The sequence below is a fragment of the Staurois parvus genome, unplaced genomic scaffold (genome assembly GCF_062004578.1).
Source record: "Staurois parvus isolate SC_StPar_1 unplaced genomic scaffold, SC_StPar_1.0 ptg000315l, whole genome shotgun sequence".
NCBI lineage: Eukaryota > Metazoa > Chordata > Amphibia > Anura > Ranidae > Staurois > Staurois parvus.
Window position 1 is genome coordinate 3,827,939 of NW_028318111.1, and position 23,881 is coordinate 3,851,819.

The following is a 23,881-nucleotide window of genomic DNA, read 5'->3' on the forward strand; positions in this document are numbered from 1 at the left end:
CTTTGCTTTTTCTCCAGGGTTACCTAAAGCATCCCCTACTCGACGGCGTATCTCTACTCGCTTCCAAAAGTCCCCCTTCCCCAGAAACTTTATCCACGTCTCTGAAAAATTCCATTATCCGCAGAGGTAACATTTGCTGAAGACTTCAACTTTGATATCAAACTTTGAAATGGTATTTTTAACACATCCAGATAAAAATACATACGCTTGCATATGTTCTACACTTGCTCCCATTTTTTTCTTTCTTTCTTTTTTTTTTTTTTTTCTCAAAACAACAGCTTTTTGCCAAGCCAGATGCTGTTTCTTGAGGCAAAAAGACCCAAACACCCACCAAAGGTTTATAACTCAAGTGTTGCCATGGAAACTGAGCTGCCTCTAATAACAGCCGAGTTTTTAGATTAGCAGACAACGTTGTATCTGTGTGAGGAGATGTCACCGCACTGGCACCATGGGGACCGTACCTCTCCACATTACCTGCAGACAAATCATTCTTAACGATCACATTTACTATTAATACACTTAGCACCGGAGAACATAAGTGTAAATTGATTAGATCAGTATCTGAAGCCCGCCATTATTGGCAGCCCACGTTAATGTGACTTCACACGCACACTGTGTATTAAAATGCTGCAATTTAGGAGATAGATAGCCGCCGCGCCTCCGTTATTTCTCAGCTTCGGCGATGTTTGTATACGGCTTCGGCTATAATTGGAAAATTGAGAAGACGGGACTTGTTTTTTTTTTTTTTATTCTGAGTTTCTTTTAAAGGGATGCCTATCGAAATAATGAAAATATATGAAATTTCATCTATATAGCTCTAAGCTTTTTATCTGGATGCCTACTGTAATCAGAGGTGTATTGCTTGGTATTGTGATCTGGGGTGATTAGACTCCGGAGCGGTGGGTGTTTTTAAAGTGTTACTAAACCCACAACAGTAAAATCAGTCTGTATATGTAGTAAAGCATGCTTGTTATACTCACTGTGGAACCTAAGGGGTTAATTCTCTGCATTGTGAAAAAATGCTGTTTGATCCTGACTTCTATGATCCTCCCCTTCTTCCAGTGTCCTCTCCTGATCAAACATATCGTGTGGAGTCACTCTGCACATGCTTAGTGTGGAGTGTATTGCTAGAGAGGTTTTTTTTTTTTTTTTTGTGGGGGGAGGAGGAGAGTGCATGTGATCAGCACAGGGCCAATCAGCACTGTCCGGACAGAGGTCAGGGGTCCTGCATCTTCCTACAGCAGAATGAAAACGCCTCCTACAAGCTTTAACATGTGCTTTGCTGGACACTTATAGAAGTCACAAGACTGCTCTAACTGCTGATGAGAAAAGGTATATATTATGGTAATAGTTTATATTTGCTAAAATAATTGCATGTCCCTGTTCTGTGTACTGTGGGAGACTGAACATAGTGAATCCAAGGTCCTGAGTTTAAGTAACACTTTAACCACTTCAATACCGGGCACTTTCACCCCCTTCCTGTCATGCAACATTGTACCCAAATTAAATTTGTATCGTTTTTTTGAGACCAATATAGCTGTCTTTTGGTGGTAGTTATTCACCAAAAGTTTTTGCTAAACAAAAGAAAAAAAACCAAAAGTTTTGAAAAAATCCTTTTTTAGTTTTTTTTTAATAAAAATGTGCAAATAAGTACATTTTCTTCTTCACTAATGTGCGCTGATAGGCTGCACTGATGGGCACAGATGAGGCTGCACTGATGGGCACAGATGAGGCTGCACTAATGAGCACAGATGAGGCTGCACTTATGGGAACAGACGAGGCTGCATTGATGAGCACTAATAAGGCTACACTGATGACCATTGATAAGCTGCACTGATGGACACGGATTAGCACTGATGGGGCTGTACTGCTATTTTGCTTTGATGGGCACTGATATGCTGCACTGATGGACACAGATTAGCACTTGTGGGACTGCACTTATAATCAGGACACTGATGATCAGTGCCCTTATTATCCATGTAAATGTCCCCTGTCACAGGAAAGCCGGTTATTGGCTTTCCTTTCCTCAGACAATGAAAGCGCAGAGAAAAGGAAATGCCAGTAAATGGCATGTTTACATGTGATCAGCTGATCAACATCATTGGCTCTTTACCCTGATCAGTGATGCACTGTGTCCGAGAGACACAGCTCACCACCGATCACCACGCTATGCACCCCCTGGGGTGACCGGTAGGACCTCATAGGATGTTCACCCTAAGGGATGAAAAGCCCACTTGGTCATCAGTCTGCTGTTCGCTGGATGGAACCAGTTAAGTGAGATTGCATCAGTCCCAACTGGGTTTTTGTAATTCTTTATTTAAAGAGGTTGCATACAAACAGGGCATAAGGTAAATGGATATAAAATACTAGGTATATGGCAGGCCGCAGTGGCTGCCTAACAGAACAAGTACAGTATCAGAAAAATAGCATGTGGTATGTATCCTATCGTAACCAAAAGCTTAACAACATCAACCAGACAGACCTAGAATCCCACATCTGAGCAAGTTGCTCATTAAATAGGAACAGAACATGGGAAGTGGGACCGCTAAAAGAACAAATGCCAGACTAAACCGGGAAGAGAAAAGGGGAGAATTGAAAATAGAAAGAGATGGAGGGAGGGCAGAAGAAAGAAAGATGAAAAAGAAATAAAAAATGGGTGAATGGGCGATGTGTTTGGAGGGAGGGGAACTGTTGTGTGTAAATGACACCCTGTCCCTCCGCTGCAAGGACCGAGCCATATTGCTCAGAACAGGCATACAGGGACAAGTAGAACCACTTTGGTCTAAATTTTTCTTCCTTGCCCTTTAGGGCTGCAGTAATACTTTCCATAGAGTGGATCTTTGCTACCTTAGCCAGCCACATTGAGAGTGTGGAGGGAGACTCTTGTTTCCACAGTGCTGGTATACAGGCCTTGGCCGCATTCAATAGGTGGATCAACATGGAGTGTTGATATCTCTTTGTTGGGAGATCACGGGACCTAAGCCCAGATCAAAGTCTGTGAGATGCTTGATATAGTCTCTTACTTGAGTCCAGAACCTGTCCAGTTTCTTAAAAGTCCAAAAAATGTGCAATATAGATCCTTCCTTCTCTCTACAGCACCAACAAGTGCTCACAGCATCTGGATATATTTTCCTTAATAAAGTAGGAACCTTGTACCAGCGAGTAAGGATCTTATATTCCAACTCTTGTAACTTGCTAGCAATAGATGTATAATGAGTAAAATAGAGAACGTGTTCCCCCTCTGGAGGAGAGCGCTGAACTGGGTTTTTAAAAGCAGTAAAGTTCACAGAGAGGTTCTCCATTATCAAAAAACGGAAACTGAAATATACTTTCCCACCTGGCTACGCTTCAGCAGCACCACTGCTCTTAGTACTGAAAAGAGTTCAGATTGAGGTTTTATGTCCTATATGCCCACATCCTAAATTCTGTACATGAAATACCAAAATGAATTGTAAAGTGGAACTTCACTCTCTCAATCAACATTGACAATTTATAGTTCTTATGCTGCTAGCATTAGTAAATAGCTAGGAAAGTATACTTGTTTAAACTTCTTTTTTTTTAATTTCTTCAGTTACTGCCTGGTTTCCGTGCCTAGGCAAAATGTCATACATCCCAGGAGTCTTCAGGAGGGGCTTTCTCAGCTAAGCTCATGCCTGCATACCTGAGATTAGGGCAAATGGATTCTAGGACGGAAATAGTACATGAATCATCTGCCCTTATTCAAGATGCCCACATGTTTTTTTTCAAAGTTATTTCTAAACAAAATAAAGTATGGAGACATGGATGGGTGAGTGCTTTGAATGCTAACACTGATTTAAATAACATTTTTAGTATGTGGTACTCAGATACAGAGTGGTTCTGCTTTAAGAACTTTTTAAGGGCATATAGATCGTTGCCACCACAGGAATTTGTATAAAATGTAAAGTTTACAAACATTAAAAGCACAGATAATACCATATCAGATATTGACAAATATTTCTTCCAAATGATAATACACGTGTAGACTCAACACATTTCGAATGATCGAGCATGTTCCTCAGGAGTACATGTGGATAAGGCCAATAGAGTGGAACATGGTCTTTTTTTTAAAAACAAGGATATGTACAGTCTACTGGAAAGAGACTAATGTGAATCATCTTTCCCAAAAGGGGGTAACAGCAGTGAAATGGTCTTCGTGAAGATTATTGATCTTATTCACATGTGCTCCTGAGGAAGATGTTTGATCCTTCGAAATGCTTTGTCTACATGTGGATTGTTGGATGGAAGAGATCTGAGAACCTTTGTCAGTATCTGATATGTTGCTATATGTGTGGATTTAACGTTTGTGCAGTAAACTTTACATTTTATACAAATTCCTGTGGTGCCAATGATCTATATGCCCTTAAAAAGTCCTTAGTTACAATTAATTTTGGTATTTTATGTTCTTAGAACTGGTCTCCCAGACCATGAGTTTGTCAGGCTCACTTAGCCTTTTTGTCACAGCACTTTGCTGTAGGGGCCCACTCCTGGTCTCCAGATAGGGTTCTCCCATCGCTCAGCTTCTCTCACACTTCTCGGGAATTCAGACTTCCTTCAGCCCCCTCTGTGGACTCGCTAGTCCTCTCTGCTTTCTCAGTCTCCCCAGACCCGTGTAGCTGTTCTGACCTGTGGGCAAGAAGTCCCTCCAACATAGAAACTGGGCTCCTAAGAAGGTCACAACTCCTAACTGGAGCACACTACTATCTTTACACAACAGTTAGGTCTCTGAAAGGTGGCAACTGCCCTGAGCTCTCATGAGACCTGGCTTATAACGACCCTTTACACCTGTGTACTCACACAGTCTGCAGGCATCTAGCAAAGCCCAGACACAGGATTGAAGGTTCTGTCCCACCCAAGACACTTTGAGAGTTCCGGATCAGGGTCTGGAGCTTGAAGGTTCCAAACCTAGAGAAAACTTAAAAAACTTCCCTTTCTGCTCACAATGAGCACTCTAGAGCTTTTCAAACTGAAACTTTTCGAATCCTGAGTCATCTTTACATCCTTCCCTAATCTCACATCGTGGAAAGCTGTAGCAATATATACACAGATCAGTCATAACATTATGGCCACTGACAAGTAAAGTGAATAACATTGAATAACATCAGTACCCCACAATGACATAGTGTAAATAGAATTTCAAAGATGTCTGTTGATTTATTAAAAAGAAAAAACTGAAATATCTGATTGGCAAAAGTATTCATACCCTTTGCAACAAAGCTTGAAGTGTAGCTCAGATGCCTCCCATTTCTCTTGATCGTTGTTGAGATGTTTCTATACCTTGATTGGAGTCCACCTGTGGTAAATTAAATTGATTGCAAATGATTTGGAAAGGCACACACTTCTAAAAGGCCTCACAGCCTATAATGCATACTGTATCAGAGCAAATGTTATAAGTTTAAAGGAACTGCCTGCAAAGCTCAGAGACAGGATTACACAGGATTACATAGTGGCCTCCATATTTCTCAAATGGAAGAAGTTTGGCACAACCAGGACTCTTCCAAGAGCTGATCGCCAGGCCAAACTGAGCAGTGAGAGAGGGGACCAAGAACCCGAATGTCTCTCTGACTGAGCGCTAGAGATCCTGCATGGAGATGGGATAATGTTCCAGAAGGATAACCATCTCTACAGCCCTCCACCCATCTAGGCTGCATGACGGAGTGACTAGACGTAAGCCTTTTCTCAGTGCAAAACACATGAAAGTATGCTGAGAGTCCTTTAGGTGCTTTTTTGCAAACTCCAAGCGTGCTTTCATATGCTTTTCGCTGAGGAGAGGCTTCCATCTAGTCCAGATGGGTGGAGGGCTGCAGTGATGTTTGTCCTTCTGAAATTTTGTCCCATGAGACTAGCATGCAAAAAAAAAAGATGATCATTCACCTGATATTCTCATCGCATGTACTATGGTTAAAGCTTAAATCAGCTGTACTGGGATGCTCCACATCCCTAAAAGTCTCTTTAACCTCCTTAGCGGTTTTCCCGAGTGTAGCTCGGGGTAAAATTTGAGTACCAAGAGCGGTAACCCCGAGATACACTCAGGCTTACCATGCGGCGTTGCTCAGGGATTCCCTGCAGCACTTACCTTGTCCTTCGCTCCCGCAATGTGTCCCCTGCAGCGTCCCCAGCCATCTCCTCCGGCCGATGCCGGCTTCCGGCTTCCGTGTTCCGGTCCCTGTGACGTCGGGACGTACGGGCGCCGGAACCAGCGGCAAATTTGACATTTTTTAAAAATGTCATTTTTGCTGTCATTGCTGTTTCAATGCATTTCACATATATTTTGTCCCTACTGCTTTGTCCTATGCCCTGTCTGCATTTTGAATGTTCTTTCTGCCTGGAAACTTAGAAAAGTCCATGGCGTCCAAAAAGCGTCCCTTTACGTCAAAAGCGGTTTTAGACCAGCTAGAGAACAGCGATAGTAAATCAGAACCACTTGCAGAATTGAGTGATAATGATTCGTGGGGAAATTCGTCATCAGACACTGAAAACGATTTTGCGACTTTGCTCAGCGATGTGCGAATTTGCCTCTGTATTTCAAATTTCAGTGTTTTTGGTTTGATTATATTATTGAATTAAATGTATTATTATTATTTTTTATGATTATTTATTAAATTATAATTTATGATTTCGTGTTTCAAGTTTTATCATATCCGGAATGTTTACTAGACTCTTGTTCGCACAGATTTCAATGAGTTATTCCTAAAAATTACAGCCTACAATAAAAAACTACATATTTCCATGCAAAAAAATGGTACCGCTTTCAGCACAAAAAATCGGAAAGAATCATACCGCCAAGGAGGTTAACAAAGATCATCATAAAGACCTTCTTACTGCCACTTGTAACCAACAACACTAATTATATACTATATATCATCAGCACACCCTGGATCTTCAAAATAGCAGCAAAAAGTCGTATGCAGCACCGAAATGGCACAACTGTTTGCTCTGATCTGATCACTATAAGAAAAACTTTTGGCTGCTATTTTGAAGATCCATGGTGTTTTTGCAATATATACCTTAACCTTATGTCTACACCAGTTCCCAGCCAGCTGTTGAAAATTCAGAGCTCACTAAAGGTACAAAAATTCTCATAAGACCGAATACGGCTTCCCGCGATGAATGATGTAATGTATTGTAATGTATTCTTTCGTTTCCGAGTATGCGCAGTCTTGGTTACTTGGTTTTTTTTTTTTGTAAATGGACAAATACTGTACTAATTAAACAAAAATCATTAGTTATCCTATGAGAAAAATGTTTCGTGCTTGCCCCTTCAGACAATTTTGCATGAACTGTGGTGGTCGGCTCTTGAAAGCTGTATACTAATGAATAGATTATATTGTATGATTGCTCTGAAAGCGGTATTTTTCGCCCGATTTTCTCATTGTGTTCACTAGGCATTACACAACACGCAACCTTCCCATGTGGGATAATGAGCTGAAGGATGTTGAACTGCCCCGCAATTTGTGGTTGGAAGTAAGAGTTCCCAAAAGACTGCTTGGAATTCTAGTTGTGACCAACTCTTTTTGCAGGATTATTTCACTTGACGTAAATTCAGATACCTGATTAAAGTGGCTTCCTTGAGCTTTTCAGAAGGAGGAGGGTGCAGAAATAGCAGGACTGGCAACCTATGCTACTGAAGTAGTTCACAGTACAATGTTGGGGGGAGCACTTAGACCTTTTTGCCTTGCTGGTCAAGACCTTGTCCAGACACTAGGGTGGAAGTATAAGCCTGGTGTTTTTTTTATTAAGTATTCTTGCATGGCAAGGCCACCTACTGTTTTCTCACATATATATTCTTATTATTATAGCCAAATTTACCACCCTAGCTCCTCCCACAGTTTTTACACTACATAGACAGTAATATACCGAAATGTGCGGATTGTTCCCGATTGGTGTGTTATTACTTTGTGGAACGTTTCGCCGAATGGTTCACGAAATATCGGCGTTTTTGTGGTGAAATTGGTCCCATAGGAATGAATGGCGGAATGTTCAAAACTAGAGTGTGAGCTGACAAAAGCTAGAGTGTGAGCTGAAAAATCAGGACATGATTTCTAAACTGCCATCACTCCCTCATTTTCAAGTCCACACAAATCTTATATCAAAACGTTCAGCTATCCCAGCTGCCACTACAAATGTCCCAGGCTAAGCCATAGTCCTGAAAGTTTTCACAATATGACCATTTGTTTGCAACTCACACCGCCCATTGACATTCATTGAAACTCCACTCTAGCCACCTCAGATTTAAAGGGCAATTTCCAAACTGCAACTGTGCCTTCATTTGTAATATTTCAGAGACATACTATGCATCAAAATGTAGGTCTTGGTCTTGTGTTTCTCACAATATAAAGCTCTTCAGTGTAGGATTTATAATTTTTAAACTACAACCGTTTGAATGTGGCAACCACCAGTGAAGTGAGCAAGTTGGAGCAGTTTGTTTTTAACCGCTCTTCTCTGCCCTTGCTGTAGAGTGAGTTACCATAGGAACCCAGGTGTGTGAGCAGGCAGCAGTGACAAAAGCTAGAGTGTGAGCTGAAAAATAAAAGTTGAAATGCATTTCTCACTCTATCAAGCTTGCCATGTGCACTTTTTAAATTTGATCAATCAATTGGTTAGTGTAATGTTTACTATCTTTACTCACTCCAAACACTCCATAAAGTTACTCTGCCCACTCCATAAAGTTACTCTGCCCAGTCCAACCTTTTCACAGTTACTCCAGCCACTCCAACCACACAACAGTTACTCAAGCCACTCCACCCAGTTACTCCGCCCACTCCACCCAGTTACTCCAACCACTCCAGTTGTAGACTACTGGTGGAGGCAAGAACACTTCACACAATTTCCCCAGAAATTGTACCTTTTCTAGTTCTTCTTACAAGAGAAATAAATTGCATAACTTGCTGTAGAGGGATCAAATCAAGTTTTTTCTGCATTTGCAGGCAAGGCTGCATGGATTTCTGCTGCATGTAGCCATGTTTTGTTAAAAGCCTCTTCTCAGTATGGACACTTTTATTGCACTTGTAACACAGAGAAAGCATGGTAAAGCCACCAAACAAGTCCTTTTATTTAAAAAAATAAAAATAAAGGCCTTTCGTCCTTACCTAGTTTTAGGTTGCCTCCTGATTTTTTTTTTCAGCAGGTAGATTGCTTGTGGCCCTTTTGTAAACCAAAGAGAAAAGATCAAATCATTGCAAAGGAATAAAAAGAGGTGCCCTAGTACCTATTTCTCAGCAGGGAATATCCTTAGGACAACTTCTTATACTATGCAGGCTACCTAGAAAAATAAAAATGAAAGTGCCTTTAAATCAGAGGGCTGAGAACTGTTCTAAAACATATTTGCACAAAAGCAGATGATTATACACCAGTTGTCCCTTAAAGGGGTTCTTCTTTAAGACTTCAAAGTAGACTAGCATGTCGTTTACTGAGTTGCACATTCTCTGTTCTCCCCCATTCTGGCCAGCATTGTCTCACAACTCAGTCTAAAGCTTTTGATTTTTTTCAGGTGTGCATAATTTCCACAGTCCATGAAAAATTCACAGATGTCTACCTAATTTAGAGATGAATAGATATTCATAGGATCATGCAACTTGGCTTAACCACCGAGCGCCAGATCGGATAAATGTTACCCCTTGAAAAAAGCAAAGCTTCTAGGCGCTAAAAACCTGACACCGTGTTACCGCATTAAAAGCCTTTTTACCTGTCCCTGAAATATTCTGAAAGCGGTATGTAAATGAGAATATTATATAAACATGAGGTCCTACTATTTCTTCTCAAAGAGCTGACTTAACCGCTAATCCCAGTCGCCCAGCCTGACCAAGTTCACGCAGATATTCTCCCTAAACTGTTATTTGATTGTTTCAAATGCTCCTCTTATAGACTTTAACATCATGAATAATAAATGAAAGACTATTTTTTTTTTCAAATACTTTTCTATTATTAATAAGTGACACATTGTTATTGCCAGATAAAATTATCATTAGGAAGGGACAGAATTCATAAATACTGGGAAAGAGAGAAGGGACAAGGACTGAATTATGGTATATTTCAGGCGCGCAGTTTAATGAGCGCATTACGCTGAATACTTTATTAATGCATTTTTTTTCTTTCGATCTCTCCTTTGTGGAAGGTTTTCATAGACTTGCAGACTTAACCCTTCAGCTGCTTCAGGTATGCATGCAGCATTTGCTTGCCTCCCCCCCAGGCCCTGCGAGGGGTGCAGAAGGGGTTAATGTGCTTTACAAGCATCTCCTGTCAATTTAGAGCCTTTGCCGTCTCTAGGGTAGCGTGGGTTACAGCGGTAAGCAGTAAATTATTCATTACTAATTAAAATCCATGACATCATTGATACCTGTATTGCTCCAGCATGTATGAGAATGTATAGACTGGCGAAGAGACCGCAAAATATAATTATCTTCATGTTACATTAAGTGTGTGTTGAAATGACAGGAAGTACGAAAGGCTTTCATCTGGATGTTTCCTTAAATTCCCAGATTTGCAGAGTGTCGCGTGTAGTATTTTGCTGGGTTTGACTAAGAGCACATTGATGTTTGTTTTTTAGGGGGAAATTTTTTGGTTGGGGACAAAATGGCAGTTCCTTTTTTTTTTTTCATGTTGTGTAACTGGATGCTGCCTGTTTACGACACTGTTGCCTGATTATCAAGACTTAACTCCCAGGCGTTAAAGATATCTCCATGTAAATGCTGGAACAGTTGACAAAGGACCATGCTGAGAGTTGGCTAATTCTTATTAATGAATGGTACATAGGACAAAAACAACCCATTTCCAACAGGGCAGGGAACACCAACCTCAGTTTCGAGAGATGTGACTTTCTTTGTCTTCAGAATGAACCTGGTTTAGCACAGAACTGTACTATATTTTTAATTCTTATAGAATCAGTTCTTGTTGTCTGTTCGGGAAAATTGGTACCTTGGTATGTAATATTTATTGGAAAGTGGCAATAAATGTGCAAAAATGTATTTATAGCCTAATTAAGTAAACCTGCTTCAGTTGGGTGTTTTTTGCATAATAAAGTAATTTCTTATTTATTATTCTTCTTTAATATAAAATGAAGTACAGCCAGTAAAATAGAAATGGTATTAATTTTCCAATTGTCCAAAACTGTCCTAATTCTATATATAGTGATGTGGTTTTCTTACATGGTACTGCTTATGACAAGCTACACAGATACACGTTGGTGTCCTTTTTCATTTTAGCAAATTTTTTGCTGAGTGCACTATGGTGTAGACTACACACACTATAAGCTGCTTACATTTCTGTAAATATTTATTCTTGCATGGTATGGGTGTCCATAGTTATACCTGTGAGGGGAGGTGGGAGGATATTTGAGCCTTGGCTGAACTTCAGGGCATGGAGTGGAGGAATACAACAATTGCAGTCATTTGGAAAAATCCTTTATGGATCATCCACCCCTAGATTGCCCAGCCATATATTTTTGATCATTCTCTTTATTTAATACCTGGGCTAGGAGAGCATTGTCTTTCAATGGTATATTTTAAGGTGCACACATGAATTCACTTCAAGGATTCACTTCAAGATTGGAAGATGCCTTTACATTTAGGATCACCATTTATTCCTTTTCTCATGCTTCACATAAAACCCAGTGACTAAAGGCAAGGAGCAGGCACTGTGTGGTGCTAGCATGGGGGGGGGGGGTTATTTAAGCTCTGGATAAACTTTGGGAGGGTGTAGTGATCTAACAATTGCAGTCTGTTGTGAAATTCCTTTTATGGACTAATCACCCACCTCTAGATTGCTTAGCCAGGGTGCCCATAGATTTGTGAGTATTCTTTTTTCTTAATGGCTGGGCTAATAATGGCATATTTTAAACTGCACACATGAATACACTTTAAGGATTGGGAGATACCTTGGGTCACCGCTTATGTCTCTTCCCATGCTTCACCATCAGTAAATGCGTCAATATCGTAAATCCCAATGACCAGTGTCAAGGTGCAGGAACTGCATGGTGTTGGGATGGGAGGGGGGATATTGGAGCCTTGGCTAACGTGTGGTGGTGGAGTGGGAGATATAACAATTGCGGTCTGTAGGGAAAATCCTTTATGGACTATCCATTCACCCCTAGATTGCTCAGCAAGGATGTCCTAGACCTTTGATTATTCTCTTTTATTAATGGGCTGGGCTAGGAGGTGATCATCTTTCCATATCATATTTTATACTGTGCACATTAATTCACTTCAAGGATTCGAAGACCTCTGCACATATCTTGGGGGTACACTTTATGCCGCTTCCCATTCTTCACAGTTGGTATATGAAGCAATACATAAATTCCAGTGACCAATGGCAAGGTGCAGGTAATGTGTTGTGTTGGGATGGTGGGTGTGTGGGATCAAATGTCAACTTTGCGGCCTGAAGATAATATATGCATTATAAATGATCCCACTGCTTACATAGCCACATGGTAGATAAGGTTGAAAAAAAGACACAAGTCCATCAAATTAATCTCTATGTAAGGTTTAGGAGTGTGATGTCTACAGAATGCTCTGAAGTTCCATGAAATTTATGAGTTCTCTCATTTTAAAGTGTTACATTTTCTTGAGGTCCTTTCAGACATAGAATGCTTTTTGACCATTTTGCCAGTATCAGATGGATTGGGGGACGATTCTGTGTCTGCACTCACTCCTGACCTATATAGACATCTTGCTGCCAGACCCTCTTGTAGGAGGAATCCATTGGCTGGATTTGATCTTCTTGGAGAAACCACTACTACTTGGATTGCCTGCTTCTGTAAAGATATAAACATTCACTCTGGGCCCATCTGAGCCTGCATGTTTATAGAACGTTCTTTCATCAGAAGGGATCATTTTGACAGATGGATCATACCCATGTGTCTGACACCTGCCTGATTTTGTGGAGACCAGTATTTAGGAAAATCATTAACTGCAAGCCTTTTCCTAAAGGAAATAGACATTTTCCCATTACATCAGGCGTTTGAGGCTGAACGTATTTCTCATATTGTTCTCGGTGGGAATTCTACCCCTCTATGGCCGTGTGCCATATGCCATAGCAGCAAACCAGATATTATATTTTGTAGCAATCCAAAAGAGTGAAGACTGCCTGCTGATTGATTGCTGTGGGATGCTATTCTTTGACTGTTATTATATAAAATCACATTTTACTTATCTAATTATATAGCACAAATTGCTGTACATCATGGCATCCAATCATATATTTTACAGGTTTTACTACCGTAACTCAAAACTTATCACCTCTACTTACAGAACTTTTCACATCATCATTGCCATTTGCTCTGTCTCAATATTAAATTCTAGGCGAAGGGATAATTACACAGATATTTTATATATATATATATATATATATATATATATATATATATATATATAGACACACACACACACACACTGTATTGCCAAAAGTATTGGGACACCCATCCAAATCATTGGATTCAGGTGTTCCAATCACCTCCATGGCCACAGGTGTATAAAATCAAGCACCTAGGCATGCAGACTGCTTCTACAAACATTTGTGAAAGAATGGATCGCTCTCAGGAGCTCAGTGAATTCAAGTGTGGTACCTTGGTAGGTCCATACATGAAATTTCCTTGCTACTAAATATTGCATGGTCAACTGTAAGTGATATAACAAAGTGGGAACAACAGCAACTCAACCACGAAGTGGTAGGCCATATAAAACGACAGAGCGGGGTCAGCGCATGCTGAAGCGCACAGTGCACAGAAGTTGCCAACCTTCTGCAGAATCAATAGCTAAAGACCTCCAAACTTTGTGTGACCTTCAGATTAGCACAGCAACAGTGTGTAGAGAGCTTCATGGTATGGGTTTCCATGGCCGATCAGCTGTATCCAAGCCTTACATCACCAAGTGCAATGCAAAGCGTTGGATGCAGTGGTGTAAAGCTCGCCGCCTCTGAACTCTAGAGTAGTGGAGATGTGTTCTATGCAGTGACGAAATCACACTTCTCTGGCTGGCAATCCTATAGATATATCTGGGTTTGGCGGTTGCCAGGAGAACAGTACTTTCCTGACTGCATTGTGCCAAGCGTAAGTTTGGTGGAGGGGGGATTATGGTGTGGTTTTGTTTTTCAGGGGTTGGGCTTGGCCCCTTAGTTCCAGTGAAGGGAACTCTTAAGGTGTCAGCATACCAAGACATTTTGGACAATTTCATGCTCCCAACTTTGTGGGAACAGTTTGGGATATATGTATATGTTTGTGTGTGTGTATATATATATATATATATATATATATATATATATATATATATATATATATATATATATATATATATATACGAGCTGATTTACCTGCCAAAAAGATTTGTATTGCTGCCCATCCAGTTGTTTGATTTACGATGGAAAACCAAAAAAGTGCCCATCAGATAGCAGTGACATCCTAGTAGAAGGTAAGGAGAAGGTCATTGATATAGTTAACAGTCGACACCATTTGCCCTTCAGCACAACTTTATTTAGCAATGTAGGAGACCTGATTTTTTTTCTCTGCTGCAGTTTCATGTTCACTTTCAGGTCTCCTCTCCACCCTTTGACTTGTGAGTAAAAGGAGAAGCAGCACACTGATCAGCTCAACTATCTGTTACTTTGGTCTTCCCTCTTAGCTACATGTCCCTTGCTTGCTAGCATATGAGCACTGCAGTAAAATGGATTGGCTTCTTCTCCTTCTCCCAGTTTGACTGCTGCTGTATTGAGAATCTGCAGAGGTTGATAGCAGGCCAGATTCAGGTACATACACTGCCTGCATTTGAAAAATAAATTGGAGTTTAGCTTTGAAGGGTAACTCCACATTTGTAGGAAAGTATGAGCAAATAAAAATATAATTTAGCATATTCATTTTTTAATTGAATGTTATTAAAAATAACACCTTTTCAATCTGTATTTCTGTAAAATGCAATGAGGCAACCTGGATGGTGTACAGAACGCCCTCTGAAAATGTCATTTCCTGTTTGCGTGATTGGCTTACTGATTTTCCCTGAAGTCTGTAACAAGATACAAGCCAGATTTTGGGCAAGAAAATTTAAATTTTTTGTGAGATTCTCCCAAAAGGAAATCTCATCTAAAGGGATACAGGCCTTGCCAATTTCATCATTAGAACCCTGCAGCTTCTTCAGCTGATTGATAATTTTTCAATCACTCCCATTAGATTCATTTTCCACATGGACACAGACAAACCGCTATTTCTTCAGACTAACAAAAGGTAGAAATCTGCAACAAAGTTTGTTAAAATCCTTGCAATGAACATACATCATCAAGAGAGGAATGCTTCTTTTTTTTTCCTCAGCCAAAGTGGAGTTAGTCTTTAAATTGGACCTTGCATGGAAAATGGGAGGTCTGCTTTTAGCCAACTCCCTGTCCCCTCCCACCACTTCTCAACAAAAAAGCTATTGCAAACAAAACATCCAATAAAACCCCCCTAAATATCTACCGTGGCCCTGGCCTCCCATTTTTTCGGGAGGCACGGCTGAAGTCACAGTGTCTACTGGCAAAACTGGGTGGTGCGATTGCACCCACCGTGCAATGGTTTGGGATTTCACGCTTTCAAGCAAGGGAGGCCAGGGACAAGATAAGTATTTTTTGGAGGGGCAATATGATTTGTTTACAAAGGTTTATTTTTGTTATTTTTTGGGGGAGAAGGGCTGGCAATTAAAGAGTTACTAAACCCACAACAGTAAAATCAGTATGTATTTGCAGTAAAGCATGCTTGTTATACTCACTGGAACCTATGGGGTTAATCCTCTACATTGTGTAAAAAGGCTGTTTGATCTTGTCTTCTCTGATCCTCCCCTTCTACTGTCCCTAATCAATCTGCTGATAGTACAGAGCCCTAGGAGTCTCTCAGCACTGTCCAGACAGAGGGACAGGGGTCATGTAGCTTCATAGGACAGTGAAGAGGAGAATGAAAATTCCTTCTACAAGAGTACTCAGTGCTAAGCTGAATGTTGGTAGAAATCACTAGACAGCTATATTCTGCTGATGTGGAAAAGTCTTTAGTGGTTTATATTTACTAAAATAATTGAATGTCCATGTTGTGTGTGCTGTGGGAGACCATATACAGTGAATGCCGGGTCCTGGGTTTAGTAACACTCTAAGAAACAATCCTGTTGGTGTTCATGTCAAGATTATGTAACCCAGAGCACAGTCCCTGACATATTTCCTCCCGTACAGTAAAGCAAGCGACATTTGACATATCTTGAAGCTGTGGCAGATTACTAGACACAGTCAGCCTTGCATCAGATGTATTGCACAGTATGACACTGAGAATTATTTGTTCATTTCCTAGGCTGGAGCCGTGAAGGATTACATTAAAATGATGTTGGAGAATGACAAGCTGAAGTTCCTGGTGTTTGCACACCATCTCTCCATGCTGCAGGCCTGCACGGAGGCTGCCATAGAGAACAAGGTAACTTAATCCATCTCTCCATACAAATGCGTCAGTCATGTGATTTGTTATTTACAGAAGAGCTCCCAGCTACGCCTACCCACAGACTAGGCTTGCCAGACTTATGAGCGATGTTTTGTATGAACAATCTCTTGTTTGAAAGATTGTTCCTTAAATAGGAATAATTCTCCCTACCAGAAAAATGGTATTTAACAAAAAAAAAAAGTCCACTTGTAACTGTAGTAGATAATACACATAATATGATCATTTAAAGCTGAATTCCAGGTATGGCAATTTTTACATATTTATATTAGTCCAGTTTTGACCAATACACACTCTACTGCCAAAAGTATTGGAACGTCTGCCTTTACACACACATGAACTTTAATGGGGTCCCAGTCTTAGCCCGTAGGGTTGAAAATTGAGTTGGCCCCGCCCTTTGCAGCTATAACAGCTTCAACTCTTCTGGGAAGGCTGTCCACAAGGTTTAGGAGGGTGTCTAAGTGAGTCTAAGAAAATGCATGTTAAGTTTTCCCTGGTATTAGGCCTTGCCCTCTTCAATTCTGAGTGGGTCATTGGGCAGCACACAGTCATTGAACAAGAGCCCAAAAACTCTGCTAGGTCAGGGCACAACTGACTATGAAAATCAGATTGGTTTAGTACTTTAAGGGAGATTTACTAAAACGAGACCACTCAGGATCTGGTGCAGCTGTGCATGGTAGCCAGTCAGCTTCTAATCTCAGCTTGTTCAGTTTAGCTTTGGCAATACAGCCTGGAAACTGATTTGTTTCTATGCAGAATTGCACCAAATTTTGCACTTTTCTGGTTTAGTAAATATTCCCCATTGAGTAATTTTTACAAACTCCAAGAAGATTTTGAAAATACTGAATAGTGTGTGTGTATGTATATGTGTGTGTATATACAGTAATTATGTATGTACCATACCTTTGGGATCCCCGTGGAAGCTAGAAATTACTGTAGGGAAGAATTGCTACTACAGTAATTTCTACTAGCTTCCAGCTCCTGTATCAAGCAACTACCCTTCCGCATTGTGAACACAGAAGGTCAATCGGTTGGCATGAGACCCTTTTGGGAAACATTTGGCATTTTTACAATGAATGCAAAACATTCCATAATTGGACCAGGTGGGGTGGCAAGGTTCTGATGTCACAATCTCCACCTCATCCAGTCAGAGAATACTTTGCATTCATTGGCATGAGTACTCATGCCAAATGGGTGACCTCCTGTGTTGATAATACAGTAGCTGCTCAGCACCAGACGCTAATGGAAATCACTGGAATAGTAATGCCTACTACAGTGATTTCCCACCTCCATGGGGATCCCACAGTTGTGACGCATACTTGTATTGGTTCTAGCTTGACTAATGTATTTATGTAAAAATCAGCATACCTGGAATTCAGTTTAAAGCAGAATAAAACTCTCAGCATATATTGCTGGTTTAGTAGTGTGCTTTAACCGCTTCCTGATAGCCCCACACAGATATACTGCTGCAGGGCGGGCACTGTGCGCTGGATCATGTATCTGGTAAGTGATCAGCACTTCCTGGTAGGGTGCTTGCCCGCTGCCCCAGCAGTGCTGTGTTTCATTACGGAGCAAGCCAATCAGCTGATCCCAGCCAATGATTGATCACTGGAACCCACTGATCAGCTCAGCGATTCATAGAAGAGAGCTCTGGCTTGGCCTACACTGTCACGCAATCTTGCAGTTTTTTTTAATTCCCTGCAAAGTAGGGAAAAAAACAGCAAGATCGTTTAGGAAAAGCAGCACATATGACACACATTACACATTGTTAGGCTCACAGTTAACCCTTGATTGCCCCTAGATAGTAATCCCTTCTCAGCCATTAGTACAGTGACAGTGCATAGAATTAGCACTGATCATTGTATTAATGTCAGTTATTATTATTACAGATATTTATATAATGCCGTCATTTTACGCAGTGCTTTACATATATATTGTGCATTCACATCAGTCTCTAACCCTAAAGAGCATACAATTTAAGGACCCTAACTCACATTCATACGTACACATACTAGGACCAATTTAGACAGGAGCCAATTAACGTACCAGCATGTCTTTAGGGTGTTGGAGGAAACCAGAGTTTCCAGAGGAAACCCACACAAGCACAGGGAAAACATGCAAACTCTAGGCAGGTGGTGCCGTTGTTGGGATTTGAACCAATGACTTTAGTGCTGCCATGTGGAAGTGCTAACCATTTAGCCAGTGTGCTGCCAGATTGCCTGCCACACTATAATAGTCCCACTATAAGTCACTGATCACCCCCATTACTAGTATAAACATTTTTTTTTAAATTCCAGTATGTGTGTGTGTGTGTGTGTGTATTTATATATATATATACACCGTGATTTGTAGATGCTTTAACTTTCATGCCAGCTACATAATATACACTTATTGGGATTTTTTTTTTTTTGTTTTAACAAAGACATCTAGCAGAATACATTTTTGCCTAAGTATATGAGGACATTTAATTTTTTTAAATGTTTTTATTGGATATGTTTTATAGCAGAAAGTAAAAAATATTGTTTCTTTTCAAAATATTCAGGCTTTTTTCATTTACGTAATAAATAAAAAAAAACCAGTGGTGATCAAATACCACGAAAATAAATTTCTATTTACTGGGTTTTTAATGTTTTTGAAATTTTTAGCTGCTCAAAAACTGTTTCTTGTTGCACTGTAACAATGGCAGGACAATTTCCCGTTATGGTGCTTTCACCAAACCCCAGGCACACGTCCCTTTTCTGTGATTCAGCCACTGATTCTCCTTCCCAAAGCCACTGCCACTCATAGTTAGTGAATGAGTTTCAGCCACGTTTTGCTTGCAGTGATCAGCTGTCCTCAATAGTCTCAGTCCAAAAATTCAAGTTTGCTAGCAAGTTTGTGCCAGGAGCACATTGAAATAGGGTGGCAATGCTAATGCTGTGAGGCAGTGTTGTCACCCTATGGCAGAAAGTCTCTGGTAAGTGGGACCTCTTTCTTCTGTTTACTGTGGACAATACATGTAGGGAAGTTTGTTTTCTAGGGATGTAGACAACAGTACTAATGAGCTAGAGATTTTTATTTACTGGTATTTATATAGCACCAACCATATTTGTTGTCCCGCACTTTACATATATATTGTACATCCACATCAGTCCTTGCCCTCATGGAGCGCTACAGTCTAAGGTCCCTAACTCACATTTATACATACACGTACATACTGGAGCCAGTTTAGACAGAAGCCAATTAACCTAGCAGCATGTCTTTGGAGTGTGGGAGGTGTGCAATACGTGGCTCATTTAGGCACATTTTTAAGGCAGCTTTTCTTCTGTGTAGTGTGGTGTCACTTTAACATGGCTGCCTCCATTGTCTGTAGTGAAATGCTTTGAATTAATTGGATAGGATTTTTCTATCTGAATTTAACTGTAATTGTTCAGAGGAGCTTTTCCTCCTTTCATATTTACTAAAACTGTTTTGGAAAGTCCCAGGAGAAATGCTGAAATCTTAATTGGGAGTGATTTCGGGCCATTAATAGCTCGGCAATGCGAACTGTCAAAGAGCCGCGGTCAATAAACCGCTACTGACAGTTTAATTAATAACCTGCTTTAATCGTAAGCTCTGCGAGGCAGTCCCTCTTTATTTTTCTATAACATGTCTTCAATGTGTAGCTTCCTTTGTGCTTAACCTCATTATACGTATCGATCGGATTCCTCTGTTAAAGGCTGTCTGTGTACTGCTTGAGATTTGGTAAATAGCACTATGTTTCTCACATATAATAGCCATTCATAAGCTAGTAAACACACCTGTTCAATTTACATCTCCTTCCATATGCAAAAAAAATTTCCAAGTGTTTATTATATGTGCAATCTAACTACAAAGAGTAGAGTTGCAACGATAAATGAATATTATTGGTAACATGCAATTTCACAGTAGATAGTAGGATCTAGAATGAAATGTGGAGCGTTCCTTTAAAATAAAAATTCATGGAAAATGAATAAATAAAGAATGAAAAAAAAAGTGAAATTTGTTTTCACCCCAGAAATTAAAAAAAAATCTTTCCTGTGTGCTCCTCCATTTTAAATCTGTTGAGGGTTTTGCAATTTGTTTTTGTTTTTTTTTAATTTAAATATTTATTCATTTTTCATTTAAAACAATACACATTTCCATAATTTGAAAATACAACATCACAATTTCTCATAAAACACTAATTTCGTATCATTTTCATTTTCTCCCCATAGCTCCCTTAACCCATAACCCGCCCACCTCCCACCCCACTACTAAATACCCCTGACATCTGACTGATCGACTTGTATCTCATATTCTCTGGATACCTAGGTTTGAAAAAGAAAAGGAAAGAAAGAAAGGCTAATTACTATATTTTCTCCTTTTTCCTAATCCTTTCCCCTTTTCTCTTCCTTTCTTCTTGTCCTCTCTTTCCCTTTTCTTTATGCTTACTTACTCAGTACCTTTCTTTACCTTTACTTTGTACTCCTCCCATTTCTCCCATTTCATATGATATGTCACCATCCTATCTTCCTGTATATAATAGAGTTTTTCCAATCTAGCAATCTGATCTACTCTATTCATCCAATCCTCTTCGCTCGGTGCTTCAACTTTACGCCAAAACTTAGGAATCAGATTTTTTGCTGCATTTAGGTAGCACAATATACCCAGTTCTTTATATTTATTTCCAGATAATATTGAATTATGGAAAAGACAGATTTCAGGGTCCAATCCTATCTCCATCCCAGTGATAATCGTGATTTGGTTTATAACTTTTGCCCAATATATGTGTATTTTTGGACATTCCCACCATATGTGATACATCGTGCCCAACCCTCCACATCCTCGCCAACACCAAGGTTGCTTCTCTTCCCTCATCTTGTGCTCTATCACCGGTGTAACATACCACCTTGTCAAACATTTAAAATTCATTTCCACTTCTCGCATACTAATATTTTCGTGTACCATTCTATATATTTTCCTCTGTGTGTGCTCTTCCCACTCCACTCCTAAGTCCTTTTCCCATTTTTCTATATACTTTAATTTAAACTTTCTATCTAAATCCGTGAGAGCTTTATATGCTTTAGCAGTGCTGTGTTTCCCATCACCTCTATCTTCTAAGTATTTCTCAAATTCATTCCACTCTTTCCTAGTTCTAAGGGGCTTCGTCAATTTCTCCACAAATTGTTTTAATTGATTATATCTCCATATATCTATCCCAGTGAAAATCCTTCCCTCTTCCTTTTTCAAATCCTCCAGTGTTCTTAAGTTTACCCCCTCCATTACATCTCTCAACTGAGCGTCTTCCTTCATAATCCATCTACCTGAGATTTCCTCTTTACCTGGGGGAAAAAACTCTGAATTTCTTAGTGGCATTAATAGTGAATTAAAATCCCATTTCCTCTGTTTGTGCATTTTATCCCACTCCCTTATTACAATCCTCGTGTATACACTCATGCTCTCCTCTAATTCTCTAAATTGTGGTGGCACCCATACACTCCTACCCAAATCCTTTCTACTAAGTGTATTTTCAATTGTGACCCAATGTTTACTTTTTGAGTTATGTATCCAGTCAAAGATTCTTGCTAGGATGACTGCCCTATGATATATTTTGAAGTCCGGGACTCCCAACCCTCCTTTTTCTTTATTTCTGCTTAGCACTTCATATGATATCCTAGGTTTTTTATTTTTCCATATATATTTAGTTACCATTCGCTTAATTGTCCTAAAATACACCTCTGGAAGATTAATGGGTATCATCTGGAATTTATACAGTATCTTAGGGAGAATTATCATTTTTATCAGATTAATACGGCCCAACCAGGAAGGATTTCCTCCACCCATTTTCCTCAATTCCTCTCTGATTTCATTTAACATTGGGATATAATTATCTTTATAAAGTTTCTTCTGTGAGGGAGTGAGTTTTACCCCCAGGTACTTTATTTCTCTATTTTTCCATATAAAGGGAAACTCTCTCTGTATATTTTCTTTTTCACTTTTTGGAAGGTTTATATTTAATATCTCTGTTTTGCTCGGGTTAATTTTTAGATTTGACATTTCCCCATATTCCTTCAGTGTTTTCATTAGGTTAGGAAGTGTTATCCTCGGGTTTCCAACATAGAATAATAAATCGTCCGCAAATGCGGCTATCTTATGTTCTGTCTTTCCAACATTTATTCCCTTTATATCTATATTTTTCCTAATTGTTGATAACAGGGGTTCCAATGATAGAACAAACAGCAGTGGGGACAGTGGGCATCCCTGTCTGGTTCCATTTGACATTGAAAAGGTCTCTGATCTCTCTCCGTTTACCATTACCATCGCAGTTGGTCCTTCATACAACTTTCCAATCCACTTTTTCATCCTACTACCCAATCCCAGGACCTCCAGTGTATCCATCATAAAACTCCCTATCGAACGCCTTCTCCGCATCTATCGAGAGCAGCACTACTGGATTTTTTTCCATTTTACTTTTCTGTATAAGCATCAGGGACCTCAACCCATTATCTCGACCCTCTCTTCCTCCAACAAAGCCCACCTGGTCTCCATGTATCCAATCTGGCATCAGATCTCTTAACCTATTCGCCAATACTTTTGCATACACCTTCGTGTCTACATTCAATAACGATATCGGTCTATAGCTTGCACAGTGGGTGATATCTTTACCTTCCTTATGTATTAAGACCACCTGTGCCAGAAGGGATTCCTTTCTTATTTCCATCTCTCCCCCCAACGCCTCCATATATCTCTTTAATTTGGGTAACAGTAAATCACTGTATTTTTTATAATACCTCACAGTATATCCATCTGGGCCTGGGCTTTTTCCCGTCTTAAAGCTTTTTAATGCTATTTTTAGTTCTTCCTGCGTGATTTCGGATTCTAAGGAGTTTAATAGTTCTTCACCTAATTTTGGTAATCCTGCATTTCTTAAATAGTCCCTTCTTTTATCAATATTTGTCGTTTTATCTTTATTTATAACATCCTTAGGGGCAATATTATATAATTTACTGTAGTAATTTTTAAATACCTTTGCAATATCTTTAGTTGAATGGACTAACTCTCCCTTGGAGTTTTTTTATTTTATCTATATAGTTCCTATTCTTCTTTCTCCTCAAGGCTCTCATCAGATATTTTCCTGGTCTATCTCCCCATCTATATCTTTCACCTATGATCTTATTAAAAGTTCTCATTTTTTCTTCCTCCATTACTTTCTCTAGTTCTTCCCTCTTTTTTATCACTCTTTGCTCTATCTCTTTCCTTATGTTATTTTTATGTAGGAGTTCCATCTCAGCTATTTCCTTCAAAAGCCCACTGATCTTCTTGCGTCTTTCCCTTTTTTTCTTTGCCCCAATCGCAATAAGGATTCCTCTTACATATGCTTTATGTGCCTCCCACACTGTAGCTAGTGATACATCCTCTGTTTCATTTTCCTCAAAGAACCTCTCTATCTCCTCC

The 23,881-nt window shown here is 39.8% G+C and overlaps 1 protein-coding gene across 2 annotated transcripts in view; it reads left to right on the forward strand.

Moving 5' to 3' along the window:
* The window catches only part of ZRANB3 (zinc finger RANBP2-type containing 3), a 427,423-nt gene that overhangs the window by 255,110 nt on the left and 148,432 nt on the right, over positions 1 to 23,881 (forward strand). For both annotated transcript variants that reach the window (XM_089683596.1, XM_089683597.1), the window contains one exon: positions 16,307 to 16,426. In XM_089683596.1, coding sequence (XP_089539722.1) covers positions 16,307 to 16,426 — 120 coding nt within the window. The remainder of the gene's footprint in view (positions 1 to 16,306; positions 16,427 to 23,881) is intronic.